General features: G+C 46.8%; 1 protein-coding gene across 1 annotated transcript in view; it reads left to right on the top strand.

The window, feature by feature from the left end:
• EFHC2 (EF-hand domain containing 2) overlaps positions 1–15643 on the top strand; it is a 204501-nt gene that overhangs the window by 176827 nt on the left and 12031 nt on the right. The window contains exon 14 of the mRNA XM_058714481.1: positions 6814–6919. Coding sequence (XP_058570464.1) covers positions 6814–6919 — 106 coding nt within the window. The remainder of the gene's footprint in view (positions 1–6813; positions 6920–15643) is intronic.

Raw genomic sequence — 15643 nt, 5'->3', positions numbered from 1 at the left:
GGGAGACGGTATTCAGAGGTAAATGCAGGCAATGACTGACTCGTTCCCAGTACCCGAAGAGTCAAGCCTTCCTCCATCTCTGAACTGCTTCCTCTTGGCTCCTCTGCCTCCTATTTGGACTATTTTTAGAACCCGAGCTCTCTTATATATCCATATTCTTTCTCTCTCTCTTTCTCTCTCTCTCTCTCCCCCCCCCCCCACCTCTGTCACAACCTTGGCTAACAATAACGAATGGGACATTTAGTGTGTGTTACATAGCAAAGGAGGGCATGACAAACCTCACCCCATCGGTGGCCTGGGTAGGGGCGGGAAGCTGTGTACAGAATCGCAGAGCAGGGAGGAAGACCGGGGACTGATTCCTCACCAGCATTGGATGAACGTACCACCTTGAAAAGCATTGTTTCAGGGTCTCTCGCCTGCCTTTCGTGCTTTGTACATTTTGTACTTACATCACACTGGTACATTCTCATGGTAAAACAAAAACAAAACTCAAATAATTCTAAAAAGCCTATTCCAACAGCAGCAGCTTCCAGCCACACCCTTCCCCACCTCCCAGACCCATCCATGCACAGGAAGCAGCCTCTTTCAGTTGTTCTAGTCATTTCTATAGACGTTTGTCTGTTTGTTTATTTAAAATTTTTGTTAGGTGACATACTGTGGGATATGGGTTTCAAAAGTAGAATTCTGCTACTCGTCACTTACGTACCACACCCAGTGCTCATCGCAACCAGTGACCTCCTCGATACCCATCACCCACCTAGCCCATCCCCCGCCCACCTCCCTCCATCACCCCTCAGTTTGTTGTCTATCGTTAAGAGTCTCTTGTGGTTTGTTTCTGTCTCTTCTCCCCCTCTTACCGTATGTTCATCTGTTTTGTTTCTTAAATTCCATATAGGAGTAAAAGCATCTGGTATTTGTCTTTCTCTGATTGACTTATTTGACTTAGCATAATACTCTCTAGCTCCATCCACGCCATTGCGAATGACGAGATTACATTCTTTTTGACGGCTGGGTAATATTCCGGCGACATTTAAATAACACGCACATACTACTATTTCTGTGTTTCTCATTTTTAGATACCACTGCTAACTTCCTGTTAGGGTGCTTGAGGAGTTAACATAATATTAATTCCCACTATTGGTCTTTCTGGATGCTCTTAGGATCTTCTCTTCGGGGCCTTGTGTGTATGTGTGTGTGGCTGTATACGGATTCGCTGTGCTTAATATGGGCCCTTCTGGTCTGGAGACCCTGTCCTTTGGTTCTGGGAAACTTTCCATCAATTTTTAGTAATTTCCTCTTTCATTTTCATTTTTCTCTTGTGAGAACTCCTGTCATTAAGATTTTGGATGTCCTAGGGGCACCTGGGTGGCTCAGTCAGTTGAGTGTCCGACTTCGGCTCAGGTCATGATCTTGCAGTTGACGAGTTCGAGCCCCGCATCGGGCTCTGTGCTGACAGCTCAGAGCCTGGAGCCTGCTTCCGATTCTGTGTCTCCCTCTCTCTCTCTGCCTTTGCCTTGCTCATGCTCTGTCTCTCTCCATCTCAAAAATAAAGATAAACATTAAAAAATTAAAAAAAAAAAAAAAGATTTTGGATGTCCTGGATTTGGATCTCTCCTTTCCCGGATTTCCTCTTTGTCATCATGATTTTCTTGACACGATATTCCGCCTATTCTACTGTGTAATCTAATAATAAATCTCTCAGATTTTTTATTCCAGGAGCACAGTTTGTCTGAATGTTCCCTTTTTTAGTTTTCTCTTCTTTTTTCATGGGTATACTGTATCCTCTTATCTTCCCTCTTTGCCTCTGCAACCTTTGTTTTTCTGATTCCTTTTTTTTTTTTTTTTTTTTTTTTTTTTTTTTTTACTGTTGCTGTTTTGGCTTCTGTCCTTAATGCTTGAAGCTTTTGGGGGGGAGGATCTTGTTGATTGGTGGGTTTCACTGCACAAATCCATCTCCTACCCCTCATTTTCGTTAGGTGAACCCCAGAAGCTGGAATCTGGAGATCTTTCTGAGACCATTCGGAGAATCAGGAAAGGAATCCTATCTTCCGCTGGAATAGGAGGGAGGGTGGAATGGGGGAAAGGGTCACCAAAGCATGGCTACAGGTATTCTAGAAATGGGAAAGGGGAAGGAAGGGGGCCGAGAGGCCCAAGTTCAGTGTGTAATGCTCTCCTCTGCCCTCGATTATGCTTCAGCTCCCCCAGACTGAAGCTTCTTAAGTTGAATTGCTCTGAAAGAGAACTGTATAGAAAAAGATACTTGGGATTCGCTGCCCTGGCTTTGTTCAGGCTTTGAAACAGCCCTTGTTTTCAGTCTCACACCATGTTCCCGCCTCTGATGGCATCTGGAGCCTGCTTTCGCTGAGTGCCTCAGGAGTTCTGTGGGCCACATTGGCTAATCTCTAAGTGGCCCCCTGCCTCCAGACATTTACAGTTTAGCTTCCCTTGGTCTGCTTTCCATCTTGCAAAAGATTTTGAAGATTCTTGCCCACCGTTGTCTTTTTTCCAGCTGTCATGAACATCGCGGGTTACCACCTATTCCTTTATTGCCGTTTTGGTGGGCTTTTGGTGAGAAAGGGAGATAAATATTTGTGACCAATCCATCAGGATTAACTACAACTCTGTCCACTTCCAACAGCAAAGAATTCTTCCAAGAAGCATTGGCTCATTTTATCCACTTTCATTGAAAGATGCTTTGTTCTCTTGTCCCTTGCTCCTTTTGCTGAGAGTTCCATATCCATTGAGATCCTCTAAGAACTGAAAAGAAAAACTTGGAGTGTTATACCACATTAGCTCAACTCTTCTCTGGAGCCTGGCTCTGGGTCTTTGAAAAGACTAAATCTCTCAAACGTTTTTCCTCAGAAAACATTCATACATCATTTCTAAGCTGTGTACTCTTCCATTTCCAGCTTTTGATCCTTCCTGAATATCATTTGATTCACAAATATCCTTTCCAAATAGCCTTTGAAATGGGTAAGTGGTTAGATGTGTTGAGTCTGACATATCGTATGTTGGGCAGGGAAGAAGGCTGGGCACCTAGGGGTAACAGGTAGGGATGAGTAAAGAGAAGACTTCTTGGTAACAAAGTATGATAATAAGAATTCCAGTGGTGATTTCGGAAATCTTTCTAGAAGTTTCCATTGCCATCATTCAGGGCAAATGCAGATTCGGGTAGAGGGACTCAGTTAGGTAAGAGGAACTTCAGGAAGGCCTTTCTGAAGAAGCAACATTTGAATTGAGACTTTCAGACAAAGGGACCAGAGGGGCAAATGCCTCACATTTCTGGAAGAAATCTCAGCATGCTCAGAGAACAGGAAGAAGGCTAGTGCACCTGCAATGTTTTGAACAGAGATGGAGTTTACAGGTGAGATCAGGGAGGTCAGCGATGGCCGGATTACATACAGTGTTATAGTCCCTGATGGGGAGGTCAGCTTCTGTCCCAAGTGGATTGGAAAGCCATTGGAGCGTTCAAGGAAGAAAGTTATTGATCTGGTCTATGTTTTAAAAAGCTCATTCTGATGGAGGATGTGTCTGCAGCATGGTCAGAGTCAAAGCAGCAAGACCAAGCTACAAAGCTATGGTTATAACCCAGGTAGGAGTTGATGGTGGCCTGGAGTTAGTGAATGGGAGAGGAGGTGGAGGAAAGGATTTATGATCTGCTATGGCGGTAGAACCCTCAGGACTCGTTAGTGGATTGTATGTGCGGGTGAAGTCTGATGTGGTCCTACATTTGTTTGGCAGTCTTTTGACTGGTTCCCAAATTACTGGGATATCACACTTCTGAAACCTCTAGGATTAAATAAGTGTCTCCTGTAATTGACGTAACGGGAATTTACCGACAATTACATTCTGTACTCTAGAAACAGAGAAACTTAGTTCATTGGTGATCTCATCCAATCGCTCAATCTGGTGGCTTTAAAAAAAAAATTTTTTTTAATGTTGATTCATTTTTTTGAGAGAGAGGGAGACAGAGCAGGAGCAGGGGAGGGGCAGAGAGAGAGGGAGACACAGAATCCGAAGCAGGCTCCAGGCTCTGAGCTGTCAGCACAGAGCCCGACTCCGGGCTCGAAATCAGGAACTGTAAGATCATGATCTGAGCCAAGGTCAGACACTTAACCAGCTGAGCCACCCAGGCACCCCCCACAATCTGGTGGCTTTTAACACCATCTGTATGCTAATGGCTGCCACATTTTTGTCTTCACCTCGAACCTCTTCCCTGAATTTCAAGCTCATAGATCCAACTGCTCACTTCCCATCAAAATATAACATATGCAAACAGCACTCCCGGTTGTTTTCTGCCAACCTGTAGCCCCGGCAATCCTTCCAGTCTCAGGACAGCTATATTTTTCCAATTGGTCAACCAAAACCTTTAGAGTTGTCCTGAGTCCATTCATTCTCTCTGTCTCTGTCTGTGTCTCTCCCTGTCACTGTATACAATCCTTCTGGAATCCTACTTAACACTCAAAGTATTAAGAATTGACCACTCCTCACTGATCTCCACCGCCACCGCCGCCATTTATGCCTCCTCTGGGTTACGGAAAAAGACTGCTAACTGCTCTCACCACTTTGGCCCTGCCCCTGCATTCTCTTCTCAATGTATCAGTCAGAGCGATCTTTAGAAAATACAACTTGGGTCCCATAATAGCTCTCTGTACAGTCTGCTGCTGTGTCTTTTAGTTCTCTTCAGTAGGAAAGTTAAAGGCTCTACATGATCTCATTCTCTGACCTCAGCTCCTACTCGGAGTATTAGGGAATACTTTTCTTCAAGGCTCCATGCTAAATGCAAGTTTCCTACAAAACATCTTTAATTGATTGAGCTTCAGTTCCTCTCCCAAAACACACACAAATAAAAGACATCATGGTCCAGCATTTTGGCTACAAATATTTCCATAAACAGAGCATGTCCTTTCAAGGAGTTCAAGATGACAAGTGAGCCAAAACCCAGACGATAAACAGTGGTAGGGGGCGGCATATTGGAGTTGCATCCCAGAACCCTTGGCCAAAGAAAATGTACACAAAAAAATAACCAAATTCCCTTTCCCCTCTTCTGATCGCTGTTGATTCTACTTTGTTTAGATTGATGAGTCTGTGTGACTTCATCTTGTAACATTTAACTTATTACTGCTAATTTTTATTAGTTTATAAATATGAGCCATTATTTTCTTTAATCCTGAGGGGGAAAAAAGTCCTTTGGTTATGAGTATGCTATTTTCCTGCATTTATCATCACCCAGCTTTCTTTTTTTTTTTTTTTAATTTTTTTTTTTAACGTTTATTTATTTTTGAGAGAAAGAGACAGAGAGTGAGGGGGAGAGGGACAGAGAGAGAGGGAGACACAGAATCCGAAGCAGGCTCCAGGCTCCGAGCTGTCAGCACAGAGCCCCATGCGGGGCTCAAACTCATGAACCGTGACATTGTGACCTGAGCTGAAGTCGGATGCTCAACCCACTGAGCCACCCAGGCGCCCCAACCCGGCTTTCTTATAATTAATCATCCCCTGTTCATTCTTGCAACAGAGTCTTGTGCACCTCACTTGCTGGTGGGAGGGGTATGTTGAGTTGGAGGTCCTGAAGGTGCTTGAAATAATACCTTTGTCTTTTCCTTTAAACAATGGTCGGACATGACCAGTGTATGTTTTTTAGCCTTAAAAATGGGCAGAAAGTGGGGCACCTGGGTGGCTCTGTTGGTTAAGCGTCCGACTCTTGATCTTGGCTCAGGTCCTGATCCCAGGGTCATGTGATCAAGTCCCACGTCGGGCTCTGTGCTGACTCTGAGCCTGCTTGAGGTTCTCTCTCTCTCCCTCTCTCCGTCTCTGTCTCTGTCTCTGTCTCTGTCTCTGTCTCTCTGTAAAAGAAAACAAGATTGGCAGAATGTGGTCAAATTCAGAGTAGGTGGTATGGAGGTATTACACTGAGAAGTACTTTGCTTGTATTTAGGTCATTCTAGCAATTGTGTTGAAATTCCTAGGTCTTAATAGCCAAAAGTCTATTATGGTTAAGGTTACATTTATGCCAATGTTTTCTTTTAAGTGAAAATGGGCTTACTTAATGTTTTTTCTTATGAATTTAAAACAATTCAGATGATACAGAAAAGTCTGAAGAAAACAGCAAAACTCAGTCTCTCTTCCCAGAAATAGCTGTTTTTAATATTTCAGTGTGTTGTTGCTAGACTTTTCCTATGCCTTTTTATATAAATATAAACCTCAAGTAAGATCATAACTCTAAATACTATTTTATAACCGCCTTTCTGCTCAACAATACATCATGAACATATTTCCAGGACAGTACATGTGGATCTAAATAAACCCTTTTTAATGGCTAGATAATAAATGATAAAGATACCTTTTATCTTCCCTAAAAATATCTTAGTAGACAAAATGAATCTAGGCTCCCCTTTAAAATTTAAAAGGCATGCAGTCTAAAAATACAAGGAGATTTTATTTTACTGACCTATTGGATCAACGATATGAAATTAAAGGGGACCTTCAAATACTCTGAACAAAACAGTCTCAGTTACTGAATAAGCTCATTTCTTTCTGTGGCAACTGCAACAAATATTTATTGAGCACCTACTAAGTGCCAGCATTAATCTAGGTGTTGGGGGCATGTTGGTAAAGTAGCCGTATGGGATCTTTGCTCACAAAGAGTTCACATTCTCAAGAGTTAGAATCAGAAAATAAACTAGTAAGAAACAGGAAAAATAGCAGATATTGAAACGTACCTGACATTATGTTTTCATGGTAGCATTTAAGGTGACATTTCGGTCCTGAATTCTGCAGATTGAGTCAAATTATATTCCATAATTATATTTTCAGGTTTCAAGACAGTGAAGAACAAATAAATTACGAGTTATTTTTCTCTGCCCTGAACTGGAGAATGAATCCAATGCCCGAATTGCAAGCAGTATCGTTTACTAAAGAGGTAAAATCAACCTTGCATTTTTAATATCCTTTATCTGAAAAATTAGTTTTCACCATGAAACATTAACAGCCGCGCTTTTGGAAAAAGCGCTTCTGTCTTCCTGGGTATTTGCGGTAAAGGCTAATCGCTTTCCGTGCTGAGTGAACATCTGCTCTATAAGAGCATGACTTCTCTTGTGCAGCTGAATTTTTGTTAACTCCAGTCGCATCCCATTATATGGAAAATAGGATAATAGGTTACAGTTATAAATAGATGTAAACACTGTTATCAAGGGATTCTGCTAACATCATCGTGAGCCACAACAGCAAATCTCCGATGGTGCGTGTTTCAAGAGTCCCCAGTGTATCTGTGACTGTGCATACAGGTTTGCCTTGGGTGACAGAGGATAGTATGGGGACGCGCATGTCACAGTGCAGCCAAATTTACCATAAAAATTCAGCAGGAAAATGCTTGGTTAGGGAAAGCAAAGTTCATGTGATCTGATGGTGCTCTCAACATTGTGGCATTGTCTGAATTCCCTAAGATCTCTTTGGACCAGTTGTCTTCAAGGAGTGGGGTGGGGGGGTGGTTTGTTTATATTTTTAACATGCTCCAGAAATTGATTTTCTTGGGAACGTCCCTTGATAAAGCAAATGTCATGTGGTTGCTCCCAGAAAGGAGGCATTTATTCTTGCCTGTCGCTGCTAACCAGCTCATTCTGGCCTGAACTGGTCTACTGCCCCTGGAGAGTTCCCTCAGGCATGCTGCTATTCTGGAGCAGTCAGGCAGCCTTAGAACTTCCAGATGGTTGGGAGAGAGTGGTGGCCTTTGGAGTCGCACAGAGCTAGTGTTGAATTCTGTCTCTGCCACTTGCTTAGCCGAGCGGCTTTGGGGGACTTAACCCATTCGCTTATAAATCTAATTCTCAGACAAATCGTGAGTCGGTAATCCACTCTCAGCAGGTTCTATGCTCAGCGCTGGGGTCCAGAGTGAAGGTCATTATTGCTGCCTTTTGCGGGGGGGGGGGGCACTGCCCATGGGGGCATCAATACACTCACTCATGCTTTGGAGTATGGCATGATACAGCCTGCATGGGATGGAATGGGTTGAGGAGGAAGCCTCCAAGAAATTATACTGGGGTGGGGGTGGCGGTGCCTGGGTGGCTCAGTTGGTTAAGCGTTCGACTCTTGATCTTGGCTCAGGTCATGATCTCACGGTTCGTGAGTTCAAGCCCCATGTTGGGCTGTGCACCGACAGCGTAGAACCTGCTTGGGATTCTTTCTGTCTCCCCCTCTCTGCCCCTCCCCTGCTCATGGCACACGTGAGCTCTCTCTCTCGCTCTCTCTCTCTCTCTCTCTCCCCCTCCTTCAAAATAAATAAACTTTTAAAAAAATGCTTAAAACAAATCAGAGTGGCATTGGGGCGGGGGGTGGGTGGGCAGCAAGTCTTCTCAGGGGAGGTGACGCTTGAAATTTGAATGCTGAATAGTACGAGTTAGCAAGGGGGAAGGGGGCACATCCTGGCATGAAGGCACGAAGGGAGGAGTGGAGGAGGAGGAGGCTCGAGATACCCGCAAGGCTGAGGTTTGAATATTGTCCTGCAAGCTCTGGAGGCCAGGGACGGGGTCAAGGAAGAGAGCGACATGATCACGTGTTCCCTGTAGAGGGAGCTTTGCTCTGGGCTGGATGGTGGGCAGTTTGGAGAGGGGACTTCGGAACAGGTAGACCCATTAGGAGGCTCTTGATGTCCCGTTGTCACCATGACAACTGCAAACACGTAAAGCACATCCTATGTGCCGAACACTAAGACTGGAAAGATCTACTGACTCATTTAATCCTCCTCGGAACCCTAGCAGGTGGATACTCTTGTGATCCCCATTTTAGAGATCAGGAAGTTAGAGAAGCAGCAAGTGCGTGGTAAAGTGAGAATTGCAACTCACGCCCGTTTCACTGTGAAGCATAGAAAGAAAAAAAAATCTTTTCTAATATCATCATGATCGAACATATTGCATTTAATTAACAAAAACCAAGATGCCATCACAAAAACAGATCAGTACTATCCTTCGGTAACCTTTTCATTCTTATCCATGCAGGTACTTAAAAATGAGAGATGGCGTTTACATTCTACCTTTTCGCTCCATGTTACAGTATCTTGGGCTGGTTGGATAGCATCCATTTGTCCCGTTAGGACTTTTCCCCGGCCCCCTCTCCCCTGCTCTGAGTCCCAGGCAGCTGACCTTTATGGGCTTCATCAACGGGTTCGCTAGCCCTCTGCCCCCCACCTCCCTTGGGTTGGCCAGTGGCATGCGCCAGCAAGAGAATGGAGGGTGGGAGGAGAGAGAAATCCTGTCCCTCCCTGCCAGTTCCCGTGGACTAACCACGTCCTCCATAGCTGCCCACCACTCCAGACTCCAGTGCCCACCCTCAGGAACCCTCCAGTAACCATTACCACCCCTTTGGCCCCAGGCGGTGGTAACGGCCCCCCTTCCTCCCTTGCTACACTCCTCGGGGGGCTGGAGGATCCCCTGTGGCCTTTCCTGACCGCTTCCCGCAACTTGGTAAACAGTCACTTTATTTTAAATTCCCCGCAACTTCCGCGATTTGCCCATGTCCTCTGTTTCCTGTGGCACCCTGACTGACGCGCGTGCTTTTTTGTGCTAGTTGGCGACTGCCTTTGTTTTTCTTTTCCTTACTTCCTACCTGTCTCCTTTTCTGTTGCACCCAGTCCACCACCCAAACGTTCACCTGTACATTGGGGGCTTCGTCATTTATTGCACAAAAATATAATTCTAGGGGTGCCTGGGTGGTGCAGTCAGTTGAGCGTCCAATTCTTGATCTCGGCTCAGGTCGTGATCTTACGGTTCGGGAGTTCGAGCCCCACATCGGGCTGTGCGCTGATGGCGTAGACCCTGCTTGGGATTCTGTGTCTCCTTCTCTCTGCCCCTCCCTCCTTGTGCGTTCTCTCTCTCTCTCTGTGTCTCTCTGTCTCTCAAAATAAATAAACTTAAAAAATGTTTTTAATATATAATTCTACCACATGCATTTATCTGTGGTGTGTTTTTCTTACGTAACGGTTCATCATGGGCAGTCACTCTAGTTTAATATGTATAGACCTGAGCCATTCTTTAATAGCCGTAGTATGGATACAGAATAATTTATTCATCCATTTTTCTGTTGATAGGCGTTCAAGTCATTTTTACATGTTTGCCTCTGACATCGTGGTAGCTTATCACTTTAATTTTTATTTTCCTGATGACTGGGCTAATGATCTTTGGGTACGACAATTAAGAAAGACTTTTTTCAAAGCAACCCAGCATGCACATATACAGTGGAACAAAAGTTTCACGAATCAGTACTATTCTAACTACGAGTCGCGCAACGTGTTACTTTCTTTCTCTTTTCCTTCTTCCCTCGTTTCCTTTTCTTGCCTCTCTCCCCCCACCCCCCTTCTTTCTCTCTTTTGAGTGCAGTTTGTGACCCGTTAAGTTGATTTAAGGGCCCAGAAAAGGATCACCGCCCACACTGGAAGAGAAGCCACCAGGCGGGAAGGCCAAAGATTCGCTCTCCCCTTAGCCACCCCTCCCCCATTTCATCCCTTACTCTGTTGCTGGGACAGTTACTGAGCTGTGGATGTCAGGTGCCTCAGAAGTGTGGAGCAGAGGGTCTGAAACCACATGAACCCGAGTTCACATCCTTAGCTCTGTGATTGACTAAGCGGGTGACTTTGTGCAAGTTACTGAACCTTTTAGGTTTCCTCCCCTCAGAAATGGAGATGACAATAGCCCTTCCATAGGCGTGGTTGTGAGGGTTGAGGGTGGTACACATGAGGCCCATGTCGCCACACCTGTCCCATAGTAAGGGCTTAAATGTTAGCTATTATTATTGTTTATAAAATGGAGAGGTCTTGGGGCTCCTGGGTGGCTCAGTCGGTTAAGCGTGTGACTTCGGCTCAGGTCATGATCTCACGGTTCGTGAGTTCAAGCCCCGCATCGGGCTCTGTGCTGATGGCTCAGAGCCTGGAGCCTATTTCGGATTCTGTGTCTCCTGCTCTCTCTGCCCCTCCCCTGCTCATTCTCGGTCTCTCTCTCTCAAAAATAAATAAACATTAAAAAAGAAAACAAAGTGGAGAGGTCTTAACTTTCTCAGGTGAAGGGGCCGGGCCTTGAGCACTCAGCTTCCAAGGCTATGGTCAGTGATTCCACCCTTAAAGGTAGGAGAACCACAACAGGAAGGTGGCATCAGAAAAAGGGCCTGTGCTCCAGCAGTGGGCTCGTCCAGTTGTTACTTATGTGCCGTGAGACTTTACTCTTTGGGTCTCTTATCAACTCTGCTGACCAAGCCTGGGAGCGGGTTCTGTCTGTGGGAGGCATTTGCGAGGGGCCAATTCCTTTTTTGCCAGTTTTAAAAAGAAAAGAACCTAGGTATGAAATGGTACCAATTTGACTTCGTCATGAGAACGTAACTAGATCCCAGAGCCCACAGTGCTCTGGTATTCCTAAGCTTGTTATTGTTGCGTAAAGAGGATATAAGATAGCTTGGGAATGTTACCAGTGAGTCTATAATCTCATGTGAAAATATTTAGCGCGAATGGGTTGAGCATAATATTGCAGAGTTGATACAGCACCATCAGTAGTGAGAAGTCCAGGATTTCCTGAACCCTGTAAGTGTGCTGACATGTTAATATCCAGTAATGCCCTGAGATGCTCAGGTCAGAGCCTGTCACAGGTTGGGTTCTCCAAGAAGCAGGTGGGGTTGAATGCGCAGGGTGTTTATTTGGGAGTGTTCTTGGGCTCGATACGTATGAAAGGGAGAGGCAGGATACAGGAGTGGGCAGACGGAATGGCCTTTCCGAGCTGTCCCGCGTTGGGCCACAATGGCTTGGCCTTTATCCTTCATCCCTGTGGGTTGCTTTCGGAAGGGGTATGACCTTGGATAACGTGACTCCTTGCAGCCAAGATAGCGCTTAAGCTGAGGCCATCCCTGCAGGGGACTCTCAGCAGCTGGGCCACCAAGTCCTTCCTCAAGGAGGTCCTGGATGGTACCTCAAAGCTTGGCGACGAGCTATTCTTGAAGCTCTTGTTTTTTGTTTTGATTAAAAATAATTGACATACAATATTGTATTCGTTTCAGGCATATAATATAGTGATTCGACACTCATACACATTGCAAAATGGTCACCTAGTTACCATTTCTCTGTCACCATACGGTGTTATTGACTGTATGCCCTCTGCCGTACATTACGTCCCTGCCGTAGTTATTTTATAACTGGAAGATTGCACCTCTTAATTCCCTTCACCTACTTCATCCGTCCCCCATTTCCTACCCGCTTCGGCAACCATCAATCAGTTTGTTCTCTGTAGCTATGAGTCTGTTTCTGTTTTGTTCATTTGGTTAGTCTTCAGATTCTACATATGAGTGGAGTCATGACGGTATTCCTCTTTCTCTGTCTGCCTTATTTCACTTAGCGTAGTGCCCTCGAGGTCCATCTGTGTTGTCACAAATGGCAAGGTTTCCTTCTCTTTTTTTTATGGCTGAATAATATTGTACGTACAGACCACAGTTTCTTTATCTGTTCCTTCATCGATGGATGCCTTGGCTGTTTCCATGCCTTGGCTATTTTAAATACTGCTGCAATGAAACATAGGGGTGCATATGTCTTTTCAAATTAGGGTTTTCAGGGGCGCCTGGGTGGCGCAGTCGGTTAAGCGTCCGACTTCAGCCAGGTCACGATCTCGCGGTCTGTGAGTTCGAGCCCCACGTCAGGCTCTGGGCTGATGGCTCGGAGCCTGGAGCCTGTTTCCGATTCTGTGTCTCCCTCTCTCTCTGCCCCTCCCCCGTTCATGCTCTGTCTCTCTCTGTCCCAAAAATAAATAAAAAACGTTGGAAAAAAAAAAAAAAAATTAGGGTTTTCATTTTCTTCCAATAAATACCTAGAAGTGGAATTGCTGGATGGTAAGGTAGTTCTATTTTTAATTTTTTTTTTTTTTTAATTTATTTTTGGGACAGAGAGAGACAGAGCATGAACGGGGGAGGGGCAGAGAGAGAGGGAGACACAGGATCGGAAACAGGCTCCAGGCTCTGAGCCGTCAGCCCAGAGCCCGACGTGGGGCTCGAACTCATGAGCTATGAGATCGTGACCTGAGCTGAAGTCGGATGCTTGGCCGACTGAGCCACCCAGGTGCCCCTCTGCCCGGCTTTTGATATTGGGTTTTATGAGTGCTTTCTATATTTTGGATATTAACCCCTTATCAGATGCATCATTTGCAAATGTGTGCTCCCATTCAGTAGATTGCCTTTTCGTTTTGTTGTTGGTTTCCTCTGCTGTGTAAAAGGTTTTTAGTTTGATGTCATCCCACTTGTTTATTTTTGCTTTTATTGTCCTTGAAGCCTTTGGTGACCGTTCTTGGTATCAACTGGGGACCTGGCAGTGTGGTCCCGCTCCCCTGTCATTGCCTGATCTTTTACCCGTGGCCGGGAATTAACAGGGGACCAGTTAACGCTGGAAGAAGCCAGGAGGAGTCAGATTAGTTGTGTAGATCTGTGGGGACCCAGTTGGGCAGAGAAGGCCTCTCCCTTAGAGCTTTGAGGACAGCCAGCATATTTGGGGGATCTGCCATAGCGGGGAAATCCCGGGCGGGACTTCAGGACAAGATCCACCAGGTTGTGGGGGCGGCGCCTGGGTGACACGGTTGGTTGAGTGTGCACCTCTTGATATCGGCTCAGGTCACGATCTCAGGGTCATGGGTTCGAGCCCCACATCGGGCTCTATGCTGAGTGTGGAGCCCGCTTGGGATTCTCTCTCTCTCTCCCCCCCCATCCCCTTCTCTCCCTTGCCCCCACCGGGGGAACCTGCATATCTTTACTCCTGTGCTGAACGTTGTCCGTGACACGATCTCTTCCCTTAACTGGGGGGCCTTACCGAGAAATGCAAAGGGACTTCCTGGCTGACGAAAGCCGAGCAGGCCTCAGTACTACTGATTCCACAACCAAAGTCCTGTCTGTGTCCGTGTTGATGGACGGGATGGATGGTCAGGGTACGTACGGGTTTGGGACACCTTCCCAGTCTACCCTGATTAAACTGCCGTGTGGGGGAGGGGCCAGAAAAGGGGAACAGGACCAGCGGCTTCAGCCAGCAGGGGGGGGCTGAGTAGGAGGGTGGTCTGGGACAGGGGATGGGAGAGGCGGGGCCTCTCTCCAAAGCAGAGAGCACAGTGATGGGGCGTCCTGAAGTGAGCACTGTCCAGCCATCAGGGGGAAGCCGGCAGTCGGCAGGCTTGAACTGACAAGCCTTGAGCCCCTCCCGGGGGGCCAGAGCTGGCTACGTCCCCACACCGGTGAGGTTCCAGCAGGGACCAGACACCGCACACTCAGAGGAGTCACGGACACGGATTTAATGAAGGGACTATGGACAGAGGAGCGGATAGGGTTACAGGACCCAGTCAGTGCAGCGGAGCACTCAGGGACCAGCAACAGAGGGAAACCTTTACTATCCCTCGGTCTGATTCTTGGAGCCCAGGGGAGAAGCCGGCAGAAGGTGGGGGGAGGGGAAGTGGAATCAATACCCTGATCTCTTGGTGCTGCCCATTGGCTGGACCCACCCAGCAGCAGCCACAGAACGAGGAAGTTCGGGGTGTGATGCAATCCACAGAGGTTGGCCTCCCAGGGCAGTGAGCTGGGTGAAAAGGGCAGAAAATGGATCTTCTGGGGGCAAAAAGAGAAGGAGCCTGCGCAGTCCGTTGCCAGAATACAGACTTGGGCTCAGGCGAACCATCCTCCCAGCCAGGGGATAAGGCTAGGTCCAGACAGCAGCTCCTGGGGCTTGGTCTGCTGGATGGCAGGACTGGTCCCCCAGACTCGGGTGGGGCTCCCCTGCATGTGATGGTCAGTTAGCTGATCTCCACCCATAGGGCTGGGGTCCGATAACAAACAAGCAAAATTGACAAAGAGGACTGTGGTCTGGGGCTAGTCTAGCTGTGATCAGTCCCGCTGCCCTTTGGTGAGAGACCTTCCTACGTGGATGGGTATTACTCCCCGTGACCGTGACGGTGGCCTGTGGCCTGCATTCTCAGGAGTTCCTTGGCGAGGCCTCTGCCTGGCTCCCACGGCAGCCCACGGTGAGCCCGTGAGGCTGTAACTTAACGCTCGCTCCATGATGTGACTGTCTGCGGTCTCAGCACGTTGCCCTGGCGTGGTCAAGGCCTGGAGACCCCATTTCCATTCTGTTGTGCTTGTTCACAGATGGTAGCTGTAAAACCGGCAGAATCGGTCCCGCCGTTCAGAGCCTGTCTGGTTACTCTCAGAAGTCACGTTTTAAAAAATAACACTAAATCGGTCCTCATATAAGCTTTATAACTTTTGCACCGTGTGACTGGCGTCTTATCTTTTGACATTTCTGAGAAACATTGTATGTGGCTTCATTTTACGAGCACTGTAACTGCCGAAGCATTAGCAATCGACCCTAAAGCCCTCACTTGCCGCAACGGGATGATCTTCTAGCCTTGGCAGTGGGGAGTGGGGACCAGTCGGGTGCACCTTGGGATACATCTTCGGACACCCCGGTTGTTGAGAATCTTCTTCGGGTGTTTGGAGGGTGGGATATCCTGTGACTTTTTTTTTTTTTTTTCAACGTTTTTTATTTATTTTTGGGACAGAGAGAGACAGAGCATGAACGGGGGAGGGGCAGAGAGAGAGGGAGACACAGAATCCGAAACAGGCTCCAGGCTCCGAGCTGTCAGCACAGAGCCCG

The sequence above is a fragment of the Neofelis nebulosa genome, chromosome X (genome assembly GCF_028018385.1).
Source record: "Neofelis nebulosa isolate mNeoNeb1 chromosome X, mNeoNeb1.pri, whole genome shotgun sequence".
Lineage (NCBI taxonomy): Eukaryota > Metazoa > Chordata > Mammalia > Carnivora > Felidae > Neofelis > Neofelis nebulosa.
The sequence above is the reverse complement of the archived record's forward strand: the minus strand, read 5'-3'. Positions and strand labels throughout refer to the sequence as shown.